At 38.9% G+C, this 21,386-nt stretch overlaps 4 protein-coding genes across 5 annotated transcripts; all 4 read left to right on the forward strand.

The window, feature by feature from the left end:
* The first annotated feature begins 124 nt into the window (after window positions 1–124).
* LOC113157234 lies at window positions 125–4,314 on the forward strand. The gene is made up of 5 exons (XM_026352580.1): window positions 125–2,398; window positions 2,507–3,202; window positions 3,281–3,406; window positions 3,886–3,929; window positions 4,118–4,314. Exons 1-5 carry the CDS (start codon window positions 2,344–2,346, stop codon window positions 4,226–4,228), a joined length of 1,032 nt encoding a protein of 343 aa, XP_026208365.1. The 5' UTR covers window positions 125–2,343; the 3' UTR covers window positions 4,229–4,314.
* A 3,151-nt stretch (window positions 4,315–7,465) lies between these two features.
* Window positions 7,466–9,031, forward strand: LOC113157225 (immunoglobulin kappa light chain-like). 2 transcript variants are annotated; one of them, XM_026352569.1, is made up of 5 exons: window positions 7,466–7,529; window positions 7,667–8,365; window positions 8,442–8,570; window positions 8,648–8,697; window positions 8,832–9,031. In XM_026352569.1, exons 1-5 carry the CDS (start codon window positions 7,472–7,474, stop codon window positions 8,955–8,957), a joined length of 1,062 nt encoding a protein of 353 aa, XP_026208354.1. In that variant the 5' UTR covers window positions 7,466–7,471; the 3' UTR covers window positions 8,958–9,031. The 2 variants fall into 2 exon arrangements, with proteins under 2 accessions (XP_026208354.1, XP_026208355.1); XM_026352570.1 differs by having other exon boundaries at window positions 8,445–8,570.
* Window positions 9,032–13,031: 4,000 nt separating this feature from the next.
* On the forward strand, window positions 13,032–15,139 carry LOC113157226 (immunoglobulin kappa light chain-like). The gene is made up of 5 exons (XM_026352571.1): window positions 13,032–13,118; window positions 13,272–13,979; window positions 14,096–14,224; window positions 14,317–14,360; window positions 14,475–15,139. Exons 1-5 carry the CDS (start codon window positions 13,064–13,066, stop codon window positions 14,592–14,594), a joined length of 1,056 nt encoding a protein of 351 aa, XP_026208356.1. The 5' UTR covers window positions 13,032–13,063; the 3' UTR covers window positions 14,595–15,139.
* A 2,205-nt stretch (window positions 15,140–17,344) lies between these two features.
* LOC113157239 lies at window positions 17,345–19,628 on the forward strand. Its single transcript, XM_026352585.1, has 5 exons — window positions 17,345–17,409; window positions 17,508–18,191; window positions 18,417–18,533; window positions 18,613–18,653; window positions 18,766–19,628. The coding sequence occupies exons 1-5, from the start codon at window positions 17,355–17,357 to the stop codon at window positions 18,874–18,876; spliced, it is 1,008 nt and encodes a 335-aa protein (XP_026208370.1). The 5' UTR covers window positions 17,345–17,354; the 3' UTR covers window positions 18,877–19,628.
* Window positions 19,629–21,386: the final 1,758 nt, after the last annotated feature.

A 21,386-nucleotide genomic window follows, 5' to 3' on the forward strand; every position in this document is an offset into this window, starting at 1 on the left:
TACTGCAAGCTGTTGGGGACTTCTCTCTTCTGAGTCCAATGGCCAAACCAAGAGCTGGAGACCTGCCACTGACTCCTGTGCCGTCTGCATTGAGGATCTTTCTTTGGTGGAAGTATTAATGACATATGAAATGTGAGTAGAACTGGATTTCTGCATTGTGTTTTTGGATTTGTTACTTGAATGGTATCTGTCATGATTCTAGCTTTATTTCCTATTGTCAACTATTCTTTTTTCCCACTTCCAGTTTTTTTCTTGCCTCCAGCTTCACTAATGTACGTTAATCAGTTTCATCTGTGCCCTGCCACCTCCTATATCACCACCTGATTCTTGTTTCCCTGCCAGATTGTTAGAGACCACTCTACCTTCCAGCTGTGTCTATTGTGTTTCATGACCTAGCCTGTGTATAATTCTCGAAGTACCTGCACCCTGCCTTTGCCTCCTCCCTCTGCCTCTGGGGTGAGTGAAAGGAGAAGACAGAAAAGAACAGCAGGAAAAACAGCACAGAAAAGAGCCTTGTCAGACCTTTCAGCCAGCAGTTGAGTCAAGTCAGTCAAATCTCCACACGAGAACTCTCCTAGAACACATAACACTTTCCCTCGTATCCTCGAGGATACTGCCTTGAACCACCGGACTTCAAGGGTGATTCCCTCATTTCTCTCCAAGTGCCCACCATATTTCTCATACTGAATCACATCTTGCCCTTCTGACCATATCACTTCGTGACTCACACTGCTTCTGCCCATACTCACCCTCAGAGTTCTTTCTATTATCTCCCCGAAATCATACCAAGAGATAAACTCTGTCATCTGCAAAAATCTGTGCATTGTCTTGACCAAATATTAATTCATTATTCTTGTCTTATCACCCAGAAAATACTTTCCAGTTCCACTGCCAGACAACTTTCCACTTCCTGGTTCTTTTAACCCCACCATAGCCTCAAAAGACTCTTAAAACAATTCTCCTGTCAGTGTTTGTGAGCCCAGTTTCTTAATAGAACAACATCAGAAGCCACATGAGAAAGTTGAAATATACAACTTAAGCTAGCACTATCATGAGACTCAATCCACAAAAAGTCATCACATCATGTGATGTTATAGTGGTCAAACTGTCATTTGTTAGTGAACTCTTCGTCTAAAAATGTAAAAAGGAACCTGTATGCAGAGACCCATGAAGGGGTAGCAGACGTGGTAAATGCATTGGCCTCAGAAGTTAAAGATTTAATAGACAGTGCTACAAGAATCACTGAAGCACTGTCTCTGAATACTTAATCACTGTTATATTTGCCAGAAAAGTGACTGCAGGTTTCACTTTTCAAACTATAGCTCTCTCACAGTCTCAGTGTTTACCTTTCACTTCTGTGGTAAGGGTGGTGTGAAATACTGACTGTAAGTTTCCACTGGTGGAAAAATAAGTACCTAGCAGAGCTTAAAGGCAGGAAGACTGACCTGTTTCCTCCAGGTCACAGTGTGTTGTGCATAAGTGAGTTTGGTCTCTGATTATGATTTTATAAATGCAACAAATCAAAAACAGACAACAGGTTGTAAATTGCAAGAGGCTCAGACTAAAAACTAAACTGAAACTAAACCTTTCATGAAACACATCACGATAACATGTCAGGTTTGTGCTGCATCAATGTTCCTACACAGGACACCTACAGATAACATATTATATCATGTAGATGCACAACTCATATTCAGCATGAGTATCATCAAAGGTCATTGGTTTAGAGGACAAAATATCATGTTTTGTTTAACTGGTACCTGTACTGACTAAAAATTAAAAAGAGAGAGCACATGTACATGTCATTATTTGGAGGTCAGAGGTCACTGTCAACAAGAAATTGTAAGAAACAGCCTGTTTACATGTACCAATCAAAAATAGGAGCCAAAAATAGAGGTGTTTATGGTCTGAGTGGTCTACCTTGTCCCTCCTCTTTACAATACAGTCAGCCAAAACCAGTTAAGTACAGTCTAACTGTACTTTAAAACACAGAGAAATGTCAGTGTTCTGACATCTTGCATTACATATCGCTTAAAGTTATATTTCTGCAGCCAATGATTCAGTGATTTTTTTCATGTTTACTGCAGAAAATGTGAGAACACAAATTTCAGAAGCTACAGATTCTCCTCAACCAGTCACAGTACAGTGTTATTGATAATATTGAATTATTGAGACTTGTTTTCCAAGTCTGCCTCATTACTTTACTTGTAAATGTTTTCACAGACCAACATTAACACTATGAAGGGCACTTGTCATGTGATCAGTCTGTGTTCTTTCTGATTGGCCATTCATACAGTCTTGCCTATAAAAAGTAGAGAACGTACATTCGGCAATTACTACAAAATGCCACCTCCGGTGTTTGCTTTGTGTGTGACATGTCTGCTCGTGGGGCTAATGAGTAAGTACACGTTTCTTGTCTCCGTCTCCCATATTTTCTGATAGTTCTTGCTCCCAGTCATAGTTAAAAGGTAACTGTGTATTTTCTTGGTGTCTGTTTTCTCCTCAGCTGATGTAACGGCTCTGGAAGAAGCATCATCTTTACATTTTAAATCAGTTCATGTGGGTCAGAACGTGACTTTGACATGTTTCTTTGGAGATTCTGTGGCAGTGATGTTTTACTGGTATAAACAAACTCTGGGAGAGAAACCACAGGTTGTCTCTAAATTCTATAAGCATGACAAAAATGGCATTTTGCTTGATAAATTTGAGAAGGATTCACGTTTTCAACTGGAAACAGCCGTTGGTAAAAATCACTTGATAATCTCAAATGTGCAAATGTCCGACTCAGCTACTTACTACTGTGTAAGTGGCTATTCTTACGTGTTTGAATTTTTGGAGAATATTATCATCAGTGTAGAGCATTCAGACTCCAATATCCAAGCTCTGGTTTATCAGACAACATCTGAGACCATCCAGCCAGGAGACTCTGTGACTCTGAACTGTACAGTACACACTGGGAGCTGTGATGGAGAACACAGTGTTTATTGGTTCAAAGACTCTGAAGAATCTCATCCAGGAATCATTTACACCCATGGAGACAGGAATGATCAGTGTGAGAGGAAACCTGACACACAAACAAACACCTGTATCTACAACTTATCACTGGACAATCTGAATATGTCTCATGCTGGGACCTACTACTGTGCTGTTGCCTCATGTGGAAGTATAATGTTTGGGAATGGGACAAAGCTGGACTTTGAGGGTGAGTAACTTTGTGGTCGATGTTTTATAATGAAGTTTTAATGTTAAGTAATGTGACCTGATGTCTGGCTCTCTGCAGAAGTGGATGATTCTCTTGTTTTGGTGTATTTCTTGAGTGGAGCCTTGGCGTTCAACACCTTCCTAGTTGTTTTCCTGGCTTTTGCAGTGTATAGAACCTACAAGACAAACTGCTGCCAATGCCCAGGTAGGATGCTATTGTTTATGGCAGCATGTGTTTGACAAATATGATGAAAAGACAACATGGGCGCCATTTTTTGGCAAAGATCGAAGTAAAAATAATGCCTTCCAGAAATTGTAGTCCAATTCTCTCTGCAAAACAATTTCAAGCATTTTTTACTGATGAGATGAGATTCTTATCCTGGAACCCAGTGTTTGGTTATCATGAAACACGAGACTTCTCATTAAAGCCTCACAATATAATAATAAATAATACATTTATTTATATAGCACTTTTCTAAACATCTGTTACAAAGTGCTTCACAAGAGACAAAAAAACCCAACAAGTGTTGTAGCCCAACAAGATCAACTTGAGCATGCACTAGGCAAACAGTGATTGAAACAAGTGATTGTCATCATTTACTTTTTCTTTTGGTCCAGAGGACCTACTGTACTGTAATTATGTTAAAACAATTATCCCACCTTTTTTTCTCACACCTATTGTAGATTCTCAGGAAAGATCTTCACCTCCGTCTCTTCCAAATACTGAGGTAGGTATTAGTGTTGCACTATTAAAACATATTTTATAACGAAAAGTGCAACAGGGAATATAAAAATTTGATGCGTTCAGATTTACATACAGGGGAGAATTGACTGATGTTCACCGTACAACATTTTGCTGTAATAGATCAAATTACCTAAGGAGTTGTCAGTTCATTCTTTTATATCTCATCTCCAGGACTATCAAGATGAGGAGAAGCTCCATTATGCTGCATTAAAGGTCAGCAGATCAAAAAGACAACGACATGACCCTAGGAGTGAATGTGTGTACTCCAGTGTAAGACAGTAAATGTGAACAGGTTTCATTTGACTGTCAGATACCCTTTGCCTGTAAAAGTTGTAAAACATTATATACCTTTGCTCAATTAAAGATAACCAAGGCATTTTTGAAAGCTATTTTGTGTTGTCACATGTATCTTTCCACTCTCACTATACCTGTCAAATGCAGTTTACAAACACCACACATAACTGATATATGTGGTGCTTGTGGGATCAGATACTCGAGAGAGAGTTTGAACGTGTGGAAAATGAAAATGAAAAAAATCATTATTATGTTTATTTGTCCTGCAATGCCAATGGCATGGAGACTCTGCAGATCTTTGTATATGCATCTTAGTTTGTTTTTGGTTTAAAGTTACTTTCACAGTCAAATGCATGTGTGCAAAGGCAAAACTCACATACAGACATGACTCTTTCCGGTGCACTCAGAAGCAGCAATGTCTGCTATGATAATGGCGAAAACACCTAGAAAGACCCTGCTGCAAAGACCAGCCACAGAATGAGTGCACTTACTAAGTGTTAAGATGATTCCTGTTATTCTTTGCACATTGTTTACTGTAAATGTGCTGGTTGTACACTACAGGAGGTGGGAGGATCTTTTTTTAGCCTCCGTGTGGTCGGCAGTCAGAGATTAGCTCTTAGTATACTTGGGTTGTGTATTTCTGAAGGACCCGCTGCTCTCTTTGTCGATGTGGTTTCAAACAGGAAGGCTGCAGTGTTTTCATGCATAGTTGCCACAGTAAGTGGCGTCGTATTGGAGTGCATTATATTGAAAGGTGTTATGTAATGTTTTGGTTACCCTATTTACATAAGTGGGGAGGCGAAATTGTCTAAATTTGCAAGAGAGCTGTAATGTATTAACAAAACCCTAAGACTGGCTTTGCCTAAAGAGAAGCTTTGCTGTTAGCCCAAGTTTCTGTTTGTACCTTTCCATCTATGTGCACAGTTGCCACAGTTAGTGGCATACTGCTGCCAAAAAGCCAGGCATTAACATACAAATGCAAACTTTCGGTGAACAGCTTTGGCTGATCAGCCGAACAGTGCCAAATTACAAATTTCATGACATGACAGCCACTAGAAAGAACACAACACATTTCAATTTACTGGTATAATGTAAGAGCTCATTCTATCCCACAGCATCACATAATGATGCTTCTCAACTGGCTTCTCAATACTGATGCTAGCCATGCCTCCACTGTGTAACCAATCATTTTGATAAGAGGTCCAACAGGCAGCTACCGTTATTTTCACGGCACCCATACAAAGTGGTCAACTCAACACCAATCGCTTACCTCACCTCCCCCATCCTTAACATCGCCCTTGCCCACTGCCGTCTGCAAATGAACAACATTTTACATTTACATTTAAATATATATATCGAAAGCGTCTTACAAGTGAGGAACTCTGGGGGTCATCAATGATGACCCCCAGATTTCTGGCCATCTTAGCGGGGACAATCACCACAGATGCAGGGTTGAACGAGGTGGTAAAGGTGCCTGTTGTAAGAGAAGTGTTGATGATCTGTGTAATGGCTAATGTTAGCATTGGTGCAACAGCTTGAAGAAGAATGGAGGAGATCAGATCTACAGAGCAGGTGGTCGGGCGATTTGAGAGGAGGAGGGTGGATACATCGTCTCTCTGATAGGGTTTAGAAAATAAAGTGAGATGCATTACTGGATGTAGTCAGCAGGATGTAATCGTCAGGAAATGAAAACTGGGAGCTGATAGCTGCAACCCTGTTGATGAGAAAGGAGGCGAAGTCGTCAGCTGTGAGACAGGTGGCTGGCGGAGGTCGAGGTGGATAGAGAAGTGATTTGAAACAGCTTTCTGGTGTCTTGTGGTCCCCTCACCTCACCTGAAAAGATCAAAGGCAAAACTGTCATTCCACCATCGTGGAACCACAGAGCTGAACACTCTGTGGTTCCACGATGGTGGAATGACAGTTTTCAAAAACCTGCTGAAACCAGAGCTCTTCCCAACTTTTCTTTGTAATTAAATGTTTCATTGCACTTAAAAAAAAACAATTTTTGCACTTTTTCCATGAAACTGAAAAAAACACTTCCTAGAGTACTTTAAAGGTTATGCCTTCGGCTTAGATACGCACATGAACAAAATTGTTGGTACCCCTCTATCAAAGAAAGAAAAACCCACTAAAGTCACTGAAATAACTCGAAACTGACGAAAGTATAATAAATAAATGACTAAAAATCAAATCATTTAAGTCTAATTAAACATAGTTTTTGAGATGTGGTTCAACAGAAGTTTAAAAAAAAGGAACTAATAAAACTGGCCCATACAAAAATAATGGCACCCATAAGAAAGATGTTTAATAATTTGACCATGTGAACATGTTAAACTAACGTGTTACCTGTAATTAGCTTCACAGGTGTCTTCAAACTTGTGATCAGTCAGTCTGCCTATTTAAAGGGTTAAAAGTGGTCACTGTGCTGTTCATAGTGTGTACCACACATCACACACATAAACCACAGAAAGCTAAGCTTGTCTCAGGAGATTAAAAGATAGACAAACATGTTAAAGGCAAGGTAAAGGCTGTAAGACCAACTCCAAGCAGCTTGATGTTCCTGTGACCACAGTTGCACATATTACTTAGAAATTTAAGGCCCATGGGACTGTAGGCAACCTCCCAGGACGTGTCCATAACAGGAAAATTTGATGACAAATCGTAACAAACGGTAACCCAGAATAACTTCCATAGAGACTAAAGGTAAAATCCAAGGTCAATGTACCTCGGGGTCGGCTTACACCATCAGTCACTGTTTAAACCACATTGGACTTAATAGAAGACGACTAAGGAGGAGGAGGACTCCACTGATGAGATCAAATCGTAAAAAAAAGAAAACATATATTGACAAACCACAAAGTGTCTAGGAGAACGTCCTTAGGACAGATGAGACAAAACTGGAACTTTTTGGGTCACATCAGCTCTATGTTCATGCAAAGATGAAGCATACAAAAAAAAGCGGTGCGATCTGTAAACTACAGAAGTCTAGTTAAGCATAACTGGAACTCAGTTGTAATTAATAACAGGTTTTTTCAGATTTTAAACATCACACAATGTGTCTCTGGTAACACTGTCCTCACTTTTTGACTTGAGACCCAAAGATGTTCTCAGTGTTTCCAAAATAGGAGTGTTTGAGTGTCACTTCTTTGTTAGCCAATCAAACACAGTCCTCTCTCTAAGAGCAGAGGACGTACGAAGGTCCTCTACATTCTTCAAGACATTTTCATCAGGATGACATCTCTAATGTTTGCTTTATGTTTGACTTTATGCCTGTTCTTGTGGATATCAAGTAAGTTGGTTGTATTATTCTACATGTATGATCCTATGCAATCACTACGATTATATACAATTCTAAGCTATATTATTAAAATAATTTTATTTTTGCAGTGAACATATAATAATACATTAATTTACCTTACCTTTCAGCTCGGGCAGCCAATGGTAAACTGTCTGTCCGCGTAGATGGTGGTTTTATATCAGCTAATGCTGGTGACAGAGTGACTTTGCAATGTTACTTTGAAGGTAGTGCAGTGATGTTTTATTGGTACAAACAAACAGTGGGACAGAAACCGAGGCTCATCTCTACCTTCTATAAACATGAGAAAACTGGCACCTTTACAAATGAATTTAAGAACAATTCCCGATTCTCACTGGAAACTACAAAAGGTAATAACCACTTGACAATCTTAAATTTACATGCCTCAGACTCAGCTACTTATTACTGCGTAAGTTGCAAGGCATACAAGTTTGAATTTGCAGAGGGAATTACTGTCACTGTGAAGGATTCAGGTTTGAACATCCAGTCTTTGGTCCATCAGTCAACATCTGAGACCATCCAGCCAGGAGGCTCTGTGACTCTGAACTGTACATTACACACTGGGAGCTGTGATGGAGAACACAGTGTTTACTGGTTCAAAGACTCTGAAGAATCTCATCCAGGAATCATTTACACCCACGGAGACAGGAATGATCAGTGTGAGAGGAAACCTGACACCCAGACAAACACCTGCATCTACAACTTATCACTGAAGAACTTGAATGTTTCTGATGTTGGGACCTACTACTGTGCTGTTGCATCATGTGGAAAACTACTGTTTGGTGATGCGACCAAGCTGGACTTTGGGGGTGAGTACTGTAAAATTATAGCATTAAACATAGATAAACGTGAAAGGTCTGTAATGTTTCGCGGTGTTTATCTTAGCAGATGATGTAGACTCTCGTGACTTGGTCTATTTATTGAGTGGAGCTTTGGCATTAACCACCATCCTGGCTGCTTTATTGGCTCTATCAGTGTACAAAATTAACAAACGTAACAGCTGCAAGTGTACAGGTAGGTAACACTGCTTGTATCTAACATATTTACATGTAACATGGATTTGAAATAAAATATCCTTCTCTCTGTTTCAGAACCTAATTCTCAAGTAAGATTCTCAGCTCAAACCACATTGAATGCAGAGGTGAATGTTATATGTTTGAATTACCACGCTTCAATTAGCATCTCTATATACAGCACAACAGCTTTGTTTGTTGTGGATTTTACATATTAACTTTTATGTACCTTATTTTCATTTATATACATATTCTACACTAGGGTGACCAAGATCCAGACAACCTTCATTATGCTGCTTTCAGAGAACTAAGGTTTAACCGGGCAACTAGACAGATGGACGACACTCTGAGTCATTGTGTGTACTCCACTGTAAAACAGTGCAACTGATGTTCGATCTAGACTCTGTATGTATGTAAGTGATCATTCTGATTTGAATGATAATGTAAACAGTAAACTACTTAAACAAGCTAATAAGAGTACTGTATTTTTTTCACTACTATGCGTACTATATACTGCATCTGTGATACAGTATTAAATCTTTACTGGTTCACCAACAACCCTCTTTATTTTTGTTTTTTACTAAAGCAATGAATAGGTAATAGGTAAATGTGTGCTTGCTTTTTAAAGAAATCAATATATTGAAAAAGGCCAGCTTGACCGATGTTGTCAAAAAGTGAAAGACTATAACATATAACGTGTTCTGTGATCAGTTGGGTTCATGTTTCAGCTTGTTTTTTGGTAAAACCGGTCTCTGAGCCAAAATGGAAATGGTTAAAAAGCTACCATCTGTGATTGTATGGTATGGTATCAATACCCACAGCATAGGTGAATATGTGTGATGTATACGTGTATGTATATTTGGAATTTTAGAGAGACATCATGGTTTCACCTTTCCCTAGGAAACCAGTGGGGCAATACCAGGATTCATTCTGTACATGCTGCAACATCATGGCTTCGTAGACGCAGAATTTGTTTGCTCAACTGGCCTGTTCATGTAACACAGTGGTCTTATGTATATATATATATATATATATATATATATTTGTTTTATTGCATTTTAATTGTGTGTTTTTACAAATTACAAATTTCAATCAAACCAATGTCACATAAGAAAGCTGAAGGGAAAGAGAAAGCTACAGCCTCACGGCTGTGGTATGTTGATGACTGCTATACAGTTAACACAAGACATCATTTTTTACTAAGGATTACAAATTAAGGGTGAAATGTTTCATAAACTGTGGAAAATGTGCTAAATGTAAACTTTAGATTAAAGACTTGACATTGTGGTACAATAGTTAGCTTGTCAACTATTACCTGACCATCAACAACACAGTGCTGTGTAGACTCTTGCTTTAGACAGCATGAATATAACCTACAATGAGTTTAAGTAATGAATTTAAAGACATAACAGATCATGTAAATACAGATAAGTCATTTGGAAACCCCAAATGACTTGAAAGATGTTGCAATGTTTATGGAGACCAGTTGTTTCTCTCTTTTCAACATTATGATAAGCCAGGCTATAATATTACAGGAAGTTGAACTTGAATCAATCTTATCGTCTAGAGGATTTAGATGTTGTCAAGAAAGGCTAGTTAATGAAGGTGCTGTTCCCTAAGCCTAATGAGGAATAAACTTTTTAATGGTGAATTTAATCAATCTAGCACTCCTTGATGTGCGACATAGCATAGTTCTCAGAGTTAAGTTTTACTTTGTTTTTGTTTTGTTACAGTGCTGGTCACAACAACAGTATGCAGTATGTTAGAGATCATTTAAAGTATGACTGAGAGAGTCCGCTATGGCTGGGAGATCTGGAGGATATTGCAAATCTTTCCTTGAGGAATGCTGACCAACAACAACAACCCTGTGGAAACTGCACTCCATGTGACAAGCACTTATGTGACTCTATCATGCGGCACAGAGTCCTTAAGGCCTTTGTGGAACAGCTGGCAGAGGTGTACACAGATATCTTTAACATTATAGGAAATAGTCTCACCTATCTTTAAGCTCTCTGTTATAGTACTAGTCTTTAAAAATCCAAACACAACCACAAGGGATGACTTCAGATCTATGGCACAATGGTATACATTTTGTGGTTCCACAGTGGACCCTCTCCACTTTTCCTATAACTCCAACAGATCAGAAGATGACATGGTAGCACTACAACTTCACTGCACATTACAGCACCTGGATATTCACAACACATAAGTGATCCTGGAATACAGCTCTGTCTTTAAGACTATCAGGCCTTGGAAGCTAGTTACTAGGATGACCTGGGAGTACAGACTCCCACCTGTAATTGGATCTTAAACTTTCTCACAGACAGGCCGTAGGTGGTGAGGATCGGAATAAGGTCACTGCTGAGCTCACAGCAACTAGAGGAACCCAGCAGGGCCGCTGCCACAGCCCCAAACTTTTCTCGCTACACACACGACTGTTTCTACTCAGTACAATAACATAACCCTTAAGTATGCAGATAATACGACCATGCTTGTCCTCGTCAGAGTGGGGATTGAGTCTGGATGAAGGAATTTGGTTCACAAGATCACAGTCTATCCTGATCCTGTTCTGAACATAGACAAAACCAAGGTGCTCATTCTGGACTTCAAGAGAAGTCCAGAAGTCTGCAGTCTCTCAACCATCATTAGGTCTGAGGTGGAGCCTACTGACAGCTTTAAGTTTCTGGGCCTTAACATCTTGGGGATTCTCAGCTGAAAACATGGCACCAACAGTAAAAACAGCTCAGCACAGGCCTGCAACTTCCTGTTTGCTCATACTTGGACTTCATCTTCCTCTACTCTCTTTGACTTTGATTACTGATTCATTTCACCTGTTAGTCTCTGTGCCTTTATAAGCATACCCTCAGTCCTCTGGTTGGTTGCTGATTTGTTACATCACACATGGTTACTCTCGTCTTGTTTGTTTGTTGGATTTAGTTTGCACTACACCCTCCATCTCTTTTGTTTGTTTGTTTCGTCAAGGACCTTCAATGTTTTATGGACTTTGTTCCTGTTTGTAAGTTTGTGTTTTGTCTGCTATTGCAGTGCCTTTTGTTGTTACTTTGTATTGTTTGGTTTGTATGTTTGTTCGAGTTTTGCCTGCCTTCGGTAGTGATTTTCGTTTGTTACTTTGGATTTCTTATTCAAGAGTTTGTTTGTGTTCCATTAGCGTCTTGTTTTGTGATTGTTTGTTGGTTAATAGTTTGTATTTTTGTGAATTGATTGCTTAGTTGTTACTTTGTATGTTTTAGTTGGTTTATTAGTTCGTATTTTGCCTTCGTTACCGCAGTGTTTTCAGTTATTACTTTGTATGTCTGTTTATGTATTTGTTTGTATTTTTCTACCGTGTTGTTTCGGGTCTGTTTTAGTTGTTACTTTATTAGCGTTCGTTAGTTCCCCATATCACCTGTTGCTGAACAGATTATTTAATAAATCCTTTTTTGTTCATACTCATTTGTCCCGTCCGTCTGTTTGTAACAGAACTAACCAGCCAAAACAGCGACCATGGAATCGTCGCATGCCACTGGTTGCTCCATTTTTCTTCCTCGTTCTTGTTGCTGCTTTAGTTTGTCCTGCAGCTGCTCTCATCCCTGAGCCTCCTGTTCCTGCTCCTGCTGCTATCGCTGTCCGCCCGAGGCTCCACTGTCTCCTGGTATGATGCGCCGGGGCCCTCCTCTGGGCCTCCCTTCGCCCGCCTGGTCTGACGCTTAACTGCAATAGCAAATGCAGGGCTGTAAATGTAAAACTCAAAAAGTAAAGTAGTTAATTAGGAAAAATTATAATTAAGCATGACTATTAAAATAATAAATGTGAAAATAATATCAGCAGCTCTTCTTTCTCAATATGATAAACTGTATTGGGTTTCATGGTCATTTCAGTTTTGTATTATGTGGACTGATTACAACAGTAGATTCCATCCATTATCTAAACAGTTTGTGCTGTTAAGTTAAAATTAAACTCATCCCTAACTGCCACAAACAATCCAGCTTAACAATCATGGTGCCAAATTAGTTAGACTTATTAGACGTTATATCAAACTTTAAATATGATGATCTAGAAATATCTAAGAATTGTTTGTCTACGGCATGCACTACCCACTGCACTTAGATTTGGTCACTAAATGCATCACTACAATATTACACTGTAAATTCAAACCTTCTCACTGACTGAATATTGTTGTAGACGCAGTACACAGTATAACTAGCAACATCATAACACCATAGTGATGTCAGATGATTTGGTCAGTCCAGTTACAATACTGATTGTTAAAATATGATGCTGAGATAAAGATCCTGTAGTTTCCTTAACTCTCACTATGTAAATCTTCTCAAGAGCCTAACTTGACACTATAGGTGGCACTGAACATGTGATGTTTTCTAAGTAGGAAATACAGAATAGTGTCACATCAGGCTGACCAATCAAACACAGCCTTGTCTCTACAGAGTGGAGAAAGTATCGAGACCCTTTTTCAGTCAACTCAAGATATCGAACAAGATGACATCTCTAAAGTTTGTCTTCTGTCTGACATGTCTGTTCATGGGGAAAATGGGTGAGTTGTGATTTAGTTGCTTTAGTTTAAAGCAACATTTTAGTTTAACTGTTCACAGAGAAACTTCTTTAATTTGTTTATTGAAATATTTATAATTTGATCCGATTGAAAGTAATTAATTGAGCATTTCCTTTTATTCTCATTGCACTTTAGTTCAGAAGACGGATCTGAGTTCTCCATCAATTGTCCATCAAGCGAGACGTCTTCTATCAGTTAATGTTGGAGACAAAGTGACTTTACAGTGTGTCTATGAAGATGAAAATGCAGGATGGCTTTTCTGGTATAAGCAAACTCTGGGACAGAGACCAAAGCTCATCTCTAGTTTCTATGTGTATGATACAAAAATAACATTTCATAATGAATTCAAGAACAACCAACGTTTCACACTGGAAACGAAAAATGGCACAAATAACTTGAACATTGCCGATGTGATCATTTCAGACTCAGCAACTTACTACTGTGCAAATAGCTACACATTTGTGTTGAGTTTTGCAGAGGGCACTACTGTCAATGTACAGGATTCCGATTTGAACACCCAGCCTTTGGTCCATCAGTCAGGATCTGAGACCATCCAGCCAGGAGACTCTGTGACTCTGAACTGTACAGTACACACTGGGAGCTGTGATGGAGAACACAGTGTTTACTGGTTCAAAGACTCTGAAGAATCTCATCCAGGAATCATTTACACCCATGGAGACAGGAATGATCAGTGTGAGAGGAAACCTGACACAAAAACAAACACCTGTGTCTACAACTTGTCTCTGAAAGGGTTAAATCGTTCTCATGCTGGGACCTACTACTGTGCTGTTACGTCCTGTGGACAAATACTCTTTGGAAACAGGACCAAGGTGGACATTAAGTGTGAGTAACTTGCTTAGAAGTAGTATGATTGAAGGAAAAGTAATTTGTTTTTAATTTTCTGTAAACTTTATATAAATACAAGAGCTGGAATCTGTTTCTGATGTCTGATTCTGCAGACGAGGTGAACTCTCCCAGCTCTCTCGTGTATTACTTGAGTGGAGCTTTGATATTCACGACCATCCTGGTTGTTTCACTGGCTTTCTCAGTGTGTAATATAATCAAGAGAAACAACTGCCAGTGTACAGGTGAGTGGTACTGTTTGTATAATTTAGATTGTATTAAACTATATAGAGCAAATAAAGTAAAGTAAAGTAAGTTTTTTCTGTTTAACAACTAGACTCACAGAAAACATCATCACCTCCCTCCAAAACAACTGCAGAGGTGAATATCATTATATAATCTAATAATTACCGTAATTACAGTATTAGTTTGTGTCCATGTTAAATTTCTGCTCACATCAATAGGCTAATCCATTTCTACATATTTTCCTACCAGGCGTGTCGAGACGTAGACAACCTCCATTATGCTGCTTTAAGTGTAAACCTGCCCAACAGTTCAAGAAAACAGAGGAGCACCACCAAGACTGAATGTGTCTACTCCAGTGTGAAGCAGTAGAAAACAATTTGGGCACTTTCCACTTTTACATTTTTCTATAAAATTATGTTTGTATTCCAAGTGTAATGTCAGTTGTTCAGTATAGATGTTACAATACTGTACATTCATGTGTCTGTCTCATGGTCTGCAGTCAAAAGATACAGCCATGTACTGCAGTTATGTTCTTAAGGTTTCAGTACCTCATTAATAATGAGCTCAGAACGTTTAGTTCTACTGTAAGTTGAAGTATTCTCTTTACAGAAAGCAGTAAGTTACTCTGTAGTTAGTACAGTTTCCACTGTAAAAACAAGTTTTCTAATCTCTAAGCAGTTTATTGTCATGCTGTAACTAAATGCTAATAATAGTTTATTGCATGAACATATTTTCTCTACTTTTAACTGCATTTTCTTGTCTGGTAATGGGTTAGAGATGCATCTGTGCTTTGCTCCCTTCCTGTCTGTCTGTGTAGTTGGCAGGATATTTTAGTTTAAGTTAGAACAATTTGTGTTCTGTACATACTGTCCATTTTATGCAATTGGTGATATAATAAAGCTATTTACAGTAAATATGGGACATTTTACCCTTACAACAATACAGAATGTGTGTGTGTGTGTGTGTGTCCAGCATTGAACGCCAAAGTGTGTTTAAGCAAGCACACAGCGTTCTGGGACAGCACTGCTGTCTGTTGTCATGCTGTGTATACGAAAGCTGTCATGCATGGCGACAGTGTGGATTTTGGACAGTGCAGAGTGTTTTTTTATTTTTTATTTTAATAAAAGTATGTTAATTTTTACGGCACTATATCCAAGCCCGACCCTCGTGAGCGAGAAGCGGAAATTCCCACCATTCAACTCTATTTATACAATAATGTCTGCCCTGGACGGTGCATGTCAGTGTATCCATCAAGCAGTAACACAGTTTACAACTATAACACATGATACTGTATGTGGAGTAGACATGTGAGTATTAAATTGTCCAGGATGCCAGGTGGATACATCATTTCCGCCTAGAGCAACAGAAGTGCATGTGCCGGGCCTGATTTTCAGGTAAGAAAATACAATTTATAATGTTATGTTTATTAGAACATTTTTTTAAGCTCTTGAGAGCCACATAAAATGAGGGATTTGCCCGGGTTTGGCCCTTGAGTTTGACACCTATGTAAACACAGCTTTACCTGAAAGCAGTTTTTAGTTGTTATTTTATTTTAATATTTATTCACATAAGCATCCAGCTTTGACGTTGCCATTCACACTAATCACTTGAAGAATATGTCTGAGCAGATCCTCCTGCACAAGGTGTGATCTAATCCACTGCTAAAGGTGTCACATGTCCAGCTCCTCCTGCCCCTGGTTTGCTCCCTGGCTTTATAAGCAGGAGCGTTTGTCTCCAACATTTGCCAGATAGTCTCACAACAATCTGACAGCAACAATATCCTGCATTAACTTTGGACTGCCATCTTGTTACGGACTCTGCCTGCCCTGGACCTTGTTGTTGCACGACCCTCCGGTACTCTGAGTTTCATCCCTACTGATCTGTTCGCAGTACTGGACCTGTACTCCCTCTGACCCATCTCTGCCTGATTCCCCTTACGGGGCCTGTACTCCCGGGGGTGTACTCCTGGCATTGGCAGTCAACTGCTCTACCTATTGAGCAGTTGACTGCCAATCACAGGATTGGTGGTTTGATTCCCGGCTGCCACGTCACAGGCCAAAGTGTCCTTGGGCAAGATACTGAACCCCTAGTTGCCCCCAGTGAGTCAGGTCAGCTGCATAGCAGCTCTGCCATCGGTGTGTGAATGTGTGTGTGAATGGGTGAATGAGAAGCAGTGTAAAGCGCTTTGAGTACCAGCTAGGTAGAAAAGCACTATATAAGTGCAGACCATTTGCCATTTATTCCCCTTACCGGACCTGTATTCTCTCTGACCCGAGTCTGCCTGATCCTCTGGTGCTATGAGTTCAATCCCACCTGATCTGTTTTCTCCCTTGTCCTCTCAGTACTGGACCTGTCCCTCTTACTATTCCCCTCCTTATCCTCCCTGCTCTGTCTCTGTGTGTGACCTGCTGGTGTATTACCCTGCACCGTCTCTCTCTTTAGGCCTAGTGGACTTGTAAATGTGTTGCCATTGTGGGAGCTGCTTCTGTACATGACTGTGTACTGTAGTTATCGTACTGTTATTGGTTTTTGGATTTGGACACCATTCATGACCATGTCTTGCAGAAAACCTGGAAAAACAGTGCCATTACATTTCAGCTGTATATAATATATTATCAAGTATCTCCTGTAAAATAAATCTCATCATCCTGCATTGTTATTCTGAACATTTAAACCTGTTCAATTTAGCACTGTTATGCCTAAAGCATAACAGAGCTGCTAGCACACAGCCGTGCTTTGTTTTCCTCCTCCCTTTGTTCCTGGCCGCAGATATACACAGTCACAGGAGATAGAAGTCATGTACATGTACAGAGGACTGTAACCAGCCAACAGTAATTTCAATTGTACATTGTGTTTGCTAATGCAAGTTTAATTCACATGTAAGAGGATAACTGATCATTAGAAAACCCTTTCGGTAACATTGTAACACAGCTGAAGACATAGTGGTGTACAACACCATGAATCACCAAGAAACACAAACTTGACACTGCAAGTAGCAGTGACCATGTGACCATGTTTCCTAAATAGGTCATACAGTGTGACTTCAGGCTGGCCAATCACACACACAGTCTCCTCTGTGAAAAGTGGAAACATCATTATTCTTTCATTCAGTGCAGCAATATAATCACGATGACAGCCACAAGATGTGTCTTGTATCTTACATGTTCGTTCTTGTGGAAAATGGGTGAGTTCTGCTTTTCTTGCTTTGGTTTTTATACTTCGGTATATGAGTGAACTCTATACAAATATTTTATTATATTGTATTTGTCACTTGTTTCACAGCTCAGATAACTTGTCTGAAATCAGTTTTTCAAGAGAGCGGCTTCACATCCATAGCACCAGGAGACAAGTTGATTTTGCGCTGTTTTTATGAAGTTGACATCTCAGCATGGATTTACTGGTATAAGCAAACTCTGGGACAGAAACCAAGGCTCGTCTCTACATTTTACGTGTATGATACACACGGCACTTTTTATCATGAATTTGAGAACAATCAACGCTTCACGCTGCTGACCGAAAATGGCACAAATCACTTGCAAATTTCCGATGTGAACTTTTCAGACACAGCCATTTACTACTGTGCAAACAGCTACACTTATGCCTTGAATTTTGCAGAGGGCACTACTGTCATTGTAAAGAGTTCAAGTTCAGTCCATCAGTCAACATCTGAGATCATCCAGCCCGGAGGCTCTGTGACTCTGAACTGTACAGTACACACTGGGAGCTGTGATGGAGAACACAGTGTTTACTGGTTCAAAGACTCAGATCCAGGAATCATTTACACCCATGGAGACAGAAATGATCAGTGTGAGAGGAAACCTGACACACAAACACACACCTGTATCTACAACTTACCGCGAGACAATCTGAATACCTCGCATGCTGGGACCTACTACTGTGCTGTCGCCTCATGTGGACACATTCTGTTTGGGAATGGGACTGAACTGGTCTTGAAGAGTAAGAAGGGTAATATATATATATATATATATATATATATATATATATATATATATATATATATATTATATGTTAACGTTCCTATTTAAATTCCTAGTTGTAACTCATTTATTCAAACTATTTATGCCTATATGCCTTTTTGCTTTTAACTGTACGATTTGTCTTGTCTCATAACTCTCAAAAGAACAATCATGAATGCTGGAAGCACTTTCTGTGATGTCTGGTTTTTTGCAGTTGATGGTGCCTCATTTTATATTTTGAGTGGAGCTCTGGCGTTCACTACTATTGTAGTGGGTTTTCTGGCACTCTTTGTGTTCAAGATGGAAAAAACAAACAACTGCCAATGGCCAGGTACAGTAACCAGTACTTTTTCTATCTGCTTGTGTCAGCCGAATATGACTTTTAAGTCTTTTATATGTTTCACAACCAGAGTCTCAAGCAACATTCAGTCTCTCCACAACAAACACAGAGGTACATTTTATCTCTTTGATATGTTTTTGAACTGTCAAATTAATTTTTTGGATGTTGTTAAAGAATTTTTGAGAGATTTGTATTGTGACCTTTTACTTATTTTCGTTTTCAGGGCCAAGATGCAGACAACCTTCATTATGCTCCATTAGATATTAACTTGCCCAACAGATCTAGAAGACAGAGGAACAACACTGAATGTGTGTACTCTAGTGTAAAGCTGTAGTATTGACCATGTTATATTTAAAGGTGTGATGTTCATTTGGAAGTGGATTTTGAAATACAGTTGATGTTTCATTTAAGAATCTAGTTTCTAGTATAACATTTGTTCTCAAGTATCCGTTTTTTGCTTTGTTGTGGTCTGTAATCAAACAATGAAATCTCTCTAAGCGTAGTTACTTTGAGCAATTTGGGATCTAGGACTCTCTACTGTCTTGTTTGCCTTCATTGTCCACAGCAGGGTATTACACAATTATTTTTTTGTTTTTGTTGTTTCAAATGAAAAGAACACAAAGGTTATTTTTAGTACATATGAGTAAAGCTTCACTTTGATCAAATCTAAACATGCAGCAGATGGATTCATTGACATTTTACAACAACATGACACTTTTGCGTATGTTATGTCCAAGTTGACCTGACTAACAGGATTTGGAAAGATCAAAGCAGTCCTGGCACTCCTTTCAGAAAACACAAGGCTCGCTAAAATCAGAATTCACTAAATTACTGTTTGGTTCCATTTATTTATGATATGGGATTAGTCCAGGTTGGCTGGGGAAGGTATATCATATATCATCACCATCAACAGTTTCAGTTCAATGTCAATGTGAAATAGCAACAATGTTTTTGTTTCTTTACCTGATGTTTTACTTACTGTTTTTAGGAGTCATAATTTAATTAGCAATTTGTTTGTTCAATGGCAATTCAATATATGAGTCTGTAATGCAAGTTGACAATGAATTTTGCAATTGGCAATGTATTTCCAAGAGTTGCAATTCGATTCTCCACTTCTTTAAATAAATGTTTGAATAAAAGTTTAATCAATTGCTTTTCACATTGCTATGAATTTTTTGTGTCTTTATTCAAATGGCAATTCATTTTGCAATTGACAATTCAATATTTATTTTACTTGAGTGCATGTAGATGCACTGATTCAAAAGGAGTGACGTTAACGTTCCTAGTCTGTTCGGCAAGATCCTCGGCAGCCTCTAGAAGGAGCTGTGCTACTGATCTCACCATTCTCTGGCTTCTAAATGTGCAGAAAATATTCTGATTGGCTGGTGGTTGCAACGCTCATTGATAAGGTTTGTTTAGCCTCTGGTTAGAGTTAGCCAATCAGAGGGCAGAGTGGGGGCAGATGCTGCTGTTGACCCGCCTTGATGAGAGGACTGACAGATTGCATTTCCATTTGAATTTTGACATCAAAAGAATCTGGTGACAAGCTAGTAAAAATGCATTAGGCTGGGGGCGCTGTTTCGCTGGCCCATTTGAATAAGGAGAAAAATCACATATTGAATTGCCAACTGACTTGTTACTCTGAAAATATATATTGACCCTCATCTGTGCGCTATTCACCAATAACCCATGTTTTTTTCAAGGTCAGGAAATAGCTGGAGTGTGGCTTTCAGTGCTCTTTATTATCAGTTACCTGATGAGATTACCTGATTCATTTTCAGGCCCAATAATGTTAAGAGCTAACCTGAAATCTTTTATACATTTGTCCACATGTTTTATAAAGAAGTAAGTTTTGTTCTGTTAAAGGTTAATATTATTGCTATTTCATTACAATTTTAATGTACACTGCCTGTCCAAAAAAAAGTTACCACTTGGATTCAACTAAGTAAATAGATTAGAGACTCCCATGGGATTATTATTGCATGGATGATTATTTTTCAGTTATTAAGTTATATAAATTATTTAACCCTAGCTGATGCAGTGAGCAGCTTCTCATTTCTTAAACAACTATGTCAGAAGACACATCCTGTGGTCGTGGAAAAGATGTTAATCTGTTTCAGAAGGGTCAAATTATTGGCTCTGGGCTGGAATCAAGCAAAGAAAAAAATCTAAGGAGATTGAAACTACTAAAACTGGGTTAAGAACTGTCCAACTAACAGGACTAAAAAATAGATAGTGGGGACCCATCATCTTCAAAGAATGTGGTCAGAAAAAAAATCTTGAATGATCATGATCAGGGATCGCTTAAACGTGAACGAAAAATTGTAAAATAGAAGAAAAACAACAGCAGAAATTTACTTCTTTGTTTGAGAGTGAAAAAAAGAGCATTTCCGCACATACAATACGAAGAGAACTGAAGGGATGGGAAGAGAGGCAGGTGAAGTGATTGCCTACTGTACAAGCCTATGGGGGAAGAGCTATGATCTGGGGTCGAATGAGGTCAGCTGACTACCTGAATATACTGAATGACCAGGTTATTCCAGCATCATACTGTGCAATAGTTAAACACATCCCTGTTCATATCAAGGAAATTTTCATTTCAATATTACAAAACAACTTCTATGGAACAAGGGTAAACAAATTGTAAGAGAGTGTGTTGCTCTATATACATTTAAGTCTGGAATGACCATGTTTGTCTAGAATAAAGCTTGACATTAGATTGTCTATCAGAATATTTTGTCAAATGTGGATGATCACTCCAAATCACAAATTCTTGTGTGACATACCATACAAATCGTTCCATTTCCAAACGATAAATCATAAAGCATTCTACTCTGTCTTGTT

This window comes from Anabas testudineus, chromosome 18 (assembly GCF_900324465.2).
Source record: "Anabas testudineus chromosome 18, fAnaTes1.2, whole genome shotgun sequence".
NCBI lineage: Eukaryota > Metazoa > Chordata > Actinopteri > Anabantiformes > Anabantidae > Anabas > Anabas testudineus.